At 33.9% G+C, this 6,785-nt stretch overlaps 2 protein-coding genes across 3 annotated transcripts in view; both read right to left on the bottom strand.

Annotated features, from left to right (window-relative positions):
- The window catches only part of LOC111458258 (probable serine/threonine-protein kinase PBL4), a 7,681-nt gene extending 7,219 nt beyond the window's left edge, over positions 1-462 (bottom strand). For both annotated transcript variants that reach the window (XM_023100780.1, XM_023100781.1), the window contains exon 1: positions 61-462. In XM_023100780.1, the coding sequence (XP_022956548.1) occupies positions 61-259 (199 nt within the window). In that variant the 5' untranslated portion in view covers positions 260-462. The remainder of the gene's footprint in view (positions 1-60) is intronic.
- A 2,195-nt stretch (positions 463-2,657) lies between these two features.
- Positions 2,658-6,602, bottom strand: LOC111458238. Its single transcript, XM_023100752.1, has 9 exons — positions 6,517-6,602; positions 6,286-6,414; positions 5,681-5,732; positions 5,495-5,546; positions 4,626-4,721; positions 4,113-4,166; positions 3,866-3,931; positions 2,862-2,940; positions 2,658-2,775 (listed from the first exon to the last, which is right to left on the bottom strand). Exons 1-9 carry the CDS (start codon positions 6,574-6,576, stop codon positions 2,698-2,700), a joined length of 666 nt encoding a protein of 221 aa, XP_022956520.1. The 5' UTR covers positions 6,577-6,602; the 3' UTR covers positions 2,658-2,697.
- Positions 6,603-6,785: the final 183 nt, after the last annotated feature.

Here is a 6,785-nt window from a genome sequence, read left to right as displayed (position 1 = left end):
TGAATGGAAAAAAAAAAAAAAAAAAAAAAAAAAAAAAGGAAAAGATGAATGAAATCTTACTCATGGAAGCTTCCATCAAAGCATACATACTAGGATTATTAACCTGATGAAGAACAAGTAGTAGCTTTATTTCATCTCCCTTTCTAAATCCACAGTTCCTCACCATCCATTCAATTGATCCCATCCCTCCGTTCCAACTCAACTTCCTGCTTCCATCTTGGACCACCATCACTTTCTCTCCTCTTTCCTCCTTCGCCATCCTCGTTTTTCAAAACTTTTCGTATTTTCTAAGAACGTTTCGAAAATAATTATCCAGACAGACACGAATTTTTCAGTCTTGGCTCGGTCACCGAACCGATTCAACTTCTAAGAATCTAAGAACAAGGCTTTGGACGAACCGATTTCGAACCCGAAAATGAAAGAGATTCGAAAGAGAAGATGAAGAAAAAGGGAGAGTTGATGGTTAAGTATAAGAGAGGCCTCCAACATCATTACCAATTTTCTCTTTGCAACTATATAGTTGAACCAATTAATTATTATCATTATTATAATAAATAGTTTATAATATATTAAGGGTGTAACCCAAAATTGAAAAATCTAAATATAAATGGGTTCGGTCGGGTTGAATTGATTTGGCGTTTTCATAAAATTTTTGTTTCGTTGAGTTTTCATAGGTTCAATAACGGTTTTGAAGTAATGTATATAATCTAATGTTTTGAGTCGACTTTTAATATGTCTTAACAAGTTGAGCTAAGCTTAACATTGACAATTAAATTGATAACTGCATCTCTTTTCATCGATAATGGGTGTCGAGACCTAAAGTTTAAAAACTAAACTATTATTTTCGTGGAAGTTTCGGAACCAAAAGTGAGACCTATCGTCCATCAATAATTGGCGTCGGGACAAGCGTAACGTCTACACGTAAGATAAAAATTCAAATAGGTAACTTTACATGTACATATAAATGAATTACTAGCATTTCACTATGTAAATCACATTAGAAGTTACCTAAGCTTGGTTTTTGTACTTTTCTCTTCAATAAGTCTTCATTGATGGCTGGCATCTCTCATGTCATCACCAATTGATGACCCCAAAGTTTCTTCTTTACAATTGTTTTTTATTTTGAAAGATTCTTGTTGTAAGAAAATTATTTGTTTTGTTTCATTGAACATGGCAGCTGATTTGGTCTCGGTGCACTTTTTCGTTTTCGTTTATATTTATATAAGGTAGGGAATACACAAGTGGAATCGATATTTTTTGAACCAATTGAAAATTTTAGGTTAGATGAGTTGGAGATTCGAATAGCTCGAATAAGATTCACAACCTAACCATCTGTTTCGAGTTAGGTTGGGTTGAATTTGGTTGTCACGTTGTTTGTTTCTTTTTATTAGTTTGAAAAAATCTATTTATTTATATGTCACGTTAATAACTAAAATCTCATGAATTTCAAATATCAAACATTCACAAGTTACTATGCAAACATCTGTTACGAACCTCAAATATTCTTAAAAATAAAAAGAAAAATAAAAAAATCTAACCGTTATGGTTTGGGTTGGATGGTGCGAGTTTTTCGGATTATATGAACACCATTAATATATTAAATTTTTTTCCTAAGTATATCTATATTAATATATTGTGATGATACAATTTATGTTGGTCCTCCTTATATTAATATAAGGTGGCAATCATATGTTACCATCATTTGAATCTTATTACTTGGCATCATATTGTTTCATAATTAAGTAAATTATGCTATTTTAGTATAAGGTATCAATCAATTTCTTTCAAACTACATTTCGTCTTGGTTACGTCCAACAACTTGTTCAATAACCTTTTGCATTAAAAAAATAAAAACATTTTTTTCTTTTATTATATATATATATTTCCAATATTACATGTTCTTTTTAAGTGAAACAATTATTTTCCAAATATTATATTCTCACATTGAAACCATAAAATTGCCCTTTAAAAAACAACGGCAAAAAATACCATTTTTTTTTAAAAACTATATTTCTTAAATATAAACTACTTTATTTATTTATTTTATTTTTAAATATCTTCTATACATGTCTCTGGTCGGGCCTTTGTAACATATTTTAATAGAAAAAATAATTATAAAAAAATAATGTTTTAATTATTTATTTGGAATTGGAATCTTACTGACTGACAGGCAATGGTTTTAGACGAGAGAATCAATGTGCCTGAAGGGTTGGAAAATAAAAATTAATTAAAGAATGAGAGAAAAAAAGTAAAAAAAATAAAATTCCGTTCACTATACATATATATGTATATATATATATTTTACCCTCTAGGATCTAATTCATACCTTCCAAAGGAATTAATTTGGAAGAAAAATAACATTTAAACTGATCAAATTGCTATAAGACTGGTTTAATTAATTGTTCTAATTTGAGTTAGATTTTACATTAATTAACAAATTTCTTGAGAATTTGAATAAAATAACACCTAAATTTGAATAGTGTAACATATTCTCGACAATAACGACAGTCTCGTTGATAAAACGTATCGTTTTGGTTAAACCTCCACCCTATGTTTTAAAATATTGGAAATTTTAATTTTTAAGGAAGAAAAAAAGGTGATAGCCTTCAATATTGAGGACAAGGAAACACTCATTGGGAATAGGGTAATGAATGATGTGAGAGAAAAAGTACTTACTTTCCGAGGGAAGAACCTGTCTTATGCTGAAAGCAGAGTAACAGCAATGAATAACAAGAGAGACAATCCTAAGCAGAATCCAACAATCGCCACAACTGCCTGGAGATGGGTTAATTTTGAGCATAACATCAATGAAATGAAACAAAAAAACACAATGGATGTATAGAAGTTTCGTTTCTAGTAACCTTCCCCTGAGACTTGAAGTTGTATTTGACCGTGAACCACGACAATGCTCTGTCGACGAACGGCGCCATAGCAAGAGCTCTGCATGAATGAGAAGCTTTGGTATAACAGGTTGCTTCCTCGTTTTAGGAATTGGAATGGGAGTGAGATTTAATATTGAATCATTTTGAATTCTGTTCTTGAAAATTAAACTTCAAAACTTCCATTTTTTAAAACACTGACCGGATTTTAATTTTAATATTTTTTTTTTTAACAAAATCAATCTTGAAAATAGATTTGAAAGAGCAAATGAGTTGTGAGATCCCACGTCGGTTGAGGAGTAGAACGAAACATTCTTTATAAGAGTGTGGAAACCTCACCCTTACAGATGCGTTTTAAAAACCTTGAAAAGAAGCCCGAAAGGGAAAGCCCAAAGAGGACAATTATGCTAGCGATGGGCTTGGGCTGTTACAAATGGTACCAGAGCCAGACACCGGGCGATGTGCCAGCGAGGAGGTTGAGCTCCTAAGGGGGGTGGATAAGAGGCGGTGTGCCAGCAAGGATGCTAGGCCTCGAAGGGGGTGGATTGGGGAGTCCCACATCAACTGGAGAAGGGAATGAATACCAACGAGGACGTTGGGCCCGAAGGGGGTGGATTGTGAGATCCCATATCAGTTAAAGAGGAGAACAAAACATTTTTTATGAGGGTGTGAAAACTTCTCCCTAGCAGACGCGTTTTAAAAACCTTAAAGGGAAGTCCGAAAGAAAATAACCAAAGAGAACAATATCTACTAGGAGTGGGTTTAGGTTGTTTTAAATATAGAAAACTGAAAACAAAAATGTTATCAAGTAGGCCTTTCTAAGTTATGGAAGTTGGAAAAAAAATGCAAGCATTTAACAAGTGAATGCCATTTGCACTAAACAAGTTGAAGCTTACAGTTCTCTTCATATAGTTGGGTTGTTTAATGATGAGCAGAATCACGTACCAGAATAGTAATAGATAAAAAGCAGGAATATAAGAGCTCACCCTGCCGCTCTTGCCAGCTTAGTAACTTGGCTTCCAGCCCAGACTGTAGCCATTATCTTGAGAAATCTACAAGGTAATAATGTGTCAATGTCTTAGTATAAAACTCCATCCTACACAAATATTTTTTTCGATATAAAACCAAGCTTTCATTGAGAAAAATGAAAGAAAACGACCAAAATGATAGCCCAACAAAAGGAGTAAAGCAACTAGCCATATAAAAAGGGCCTCCTACAATAAAGTTTTTCACCTTCCAGCAGCTGCAACATAGCCCATTTTCGCAGGTGGTGGTGCAATGTAGAACCTAAAATGCAAATAAACAATATGATAACATGACCGAGTACACTGCTAATGGAAGAGTGATGAAATAAACAGAAGACAAACAATAGTATGACATAGAGAGTGCTATTATTATTAATTTTAAATAATAATAACATAAAATAAATTATCGCCCACTGATCGGTGGTAAAGGTGTTTTTAATCAGAGTCCCACTAAATTGATCGGGTTGAGGGGGGTGGAAGCATCCAACTTCCAAGAATTGCTTTCAAACATCTTACTGTAGTTTCTTAATTCTTACCTATCTATATACAATTTCCAAGCCTAATCATCTGGTTCCTATCATTGCCATCCCCGAACATCCAATTCTAATCACCAACACGCATACCAAATAACCTCCTAAACTTATGAAGCCTTTAAGTCTCTCCTACGTAGTAGTAATTCATAATAGTAGTAACTAAGTAGTAAATATAGAAATGAACTCACCACACAACAAGAAATGTTGTAAGATAGTAGACTGTATTCAACAATCCATAAGACAATATTCCAGAAACTCCATATCTCCTCAATTTATCCAGCACCCTACAAGATGAACGTATACTAGAATAAATGAGCGAAAATGAAATCTAAAGTCTCCAAGACTGATGTATGCCTAATATGAAGTATGCACTGATGCGTCCAATAAGATAAAGTCGATAAGATATTTGTTTCATTTCAATAAGGCCAAGAAGAACTTTGTTTCCTTTCGATAAAGTCAAGCAGATTTTGTTTCATTTCGGTAAAGGCAAGAAGAGTTCTTCGTTTCCTTTCAATAGAGCCAAGAAGATCTTTGTAACATTTTGATAAAGCCAAGAAGATCTCTGTTTTATTTCATGTGGTTGCTAAATGGAAACTTTGTTTCCTTTTCATTTTATAACTTTATGTATTTTGTACCCAACATTTATGTACTGCAAAATTCTAGAATCGCAAAGCTGACTTGACCAATAAGTAATGATATTATAGAAAATAAATAAGAAATATTTCCTGTCTGAGGGCTCTGACTTACTCTTTGATATGACTTATTCTTAGGGGATCAAATATATTCTGAGACCCCCTTTTTTCTTAAATGTAAAATAATCTACCAATATAAACTAAAAATGACAATAACCAACAAAACAGTACAAATATTAGCGGAACATGAAGTAGACTATTTTTGTTGCTAAACTTTGTTGTACAAGTATGACTTTGATTAGAAACTAGAGAGTAGAGAGAGATTGAGCAGAAAAAGGAAGGTCTCACCACCTCCATGGCATTATTAACAGAAAAAAGCAGTAGCCTTAGAATTCACCAAATATATGCAAGGCAAGTAGTAGTACTCGATCGATTTTTGCGGATGTTTTTGATGATTTTCATTCTTTTCCATTGAACCTAACAAGAGAGAGAATGAAAGGGGCAAGAATTCGTAAGTTCTTAATCAAGAATGTGACATTTGAAAATCTAAAGTTCACTGAATGCATCAAGACTCAAGCATGAGTTCATAGGTTCGGTTTTTTATGCCATACCTTCAGTTTCATGATTGGAAAAGCCATTTTCCGATTTCAATGGATCATTGGCCTATGACAGGACATTGACAGTATCTAAATCAGTAATACATACGCTTGTCCAAATGCAGGAACATTCATGCCTAAAATTTCACTTACTGCCACATTCTATTCATATAAACAAATGAAGTCAATAGAAAGTAAATCAACAGTTAAACATACAAAAAATCTTCATAGAAATAATCTTCCAGCGATTTCATAGAAGTTTCAGTTCCAAAATATAAGAAATTATAACATAATTCAAACGAAAATAGTGATGGGGCCAAATGGAATGCATAGAACCAAGCAAACCATAGCATTCATTGCCAATTAGACAAAAGAGAGACAAGATGGTACTCAGAGGGTGCAAAATCAGGGCAATTAGAAGTTTGTAACATTATTATCTCTCCGCGGACCGAACAATTCAATTGGAAAGAGACATCAATAAGTAAAACAACACAGAAACCACCCCCAAAAATTAGGGCGTAGATTCTGAAGCAAGTGGACAAAACACCATAGAACGAAAGAATTAAACTGCAGAAAGTGAAGCAGATTGCTGTTTTGCCAATTCACTGAGAAACACTTACGCTAATTTCGGCATTGTTAAGGCATTGTCGGATGCTAGGGTTCCGACTAACAAAAATGTTAATCGGCTTTGAGACGCGAAATGGCGGGGAAGCAATGAAAATTGTCTTCGGCTGCAATTTATTCGAACCCTGAAGAATAACAATTCGTGAAGATGATAATAGAAATTAAAATGTTTACGCATTCAGATTCTAAAATGTCGCAGAAATTTCAAAATCGAGCGAAGCTTTTACCGCCACCGGGAAAACGACGCAAGGGATGGCGCCATTGGTGAGCTTAAGTGGAGTTGGCATTTGAGAGAGAGAGAGAGAGGATGATCTCGTCCCGTTTAGCAAATGATAAAAATGGAAACGAGGATTTCTTATCTCACTCAGAATCAGGCTTTTCAGTTAAATTGATATCTCATACAAAAGTTCAACCTCACCGCGAGTAGATATTGTTCATTTTAGTCCGTTACGTATCGTCGTCAGTCTCACGATTTTAAAACGCGTGTACAGGATAG

The sequence above is a fragment of the Cucurbita moschata genome, unplaced genomic scaffold, assembly GCF_002738365.1.
Source record: "Cucurbita moschata cultivar Rifu unplaced genomic scaffold, Cmos_1.0 Cmo_Scf00021, whole genome shotgun sequence".
Classification (NCBI taxonomy): domain Eukaryota; kingdom Viridiplantae; phylum Streptophyta; class Magnoliopsida; order Cucurbitales; family Cucurbitaceae; genus Cucurbita; species Cucurbita moschata.
The sequence above is the reverse complement of the archived record's forward strand: the minus strand, read 5'-3'. Positions and strand labels throughout refer to the sequence as shown.

Bases quoted from the DNA above. Each gene is read 5' to 3' on its own strand.
- LOC111458238 (XM_023100752.1), bottom strand. From the start codon at position 6,576: ATGCCAACTCCACTTAAGCTCACCAATGGCGCCATCCCTTGCGTCGTT. The intron at 4,167-4,625 runs GTGAGTTCATTT...TTTGCATTTTAG, and splicing joins ACAACATTTCTTGTTGTGTG to GTTCTACATTGCACCACCAC. The intron at 3,932-4,112 runs GTGAAAAACTTT...ATTACCTTGTAG, and splicing joins TATGTTGCAGCTGCTGGAAG to ATTTCTCAAGATAATGGCTA.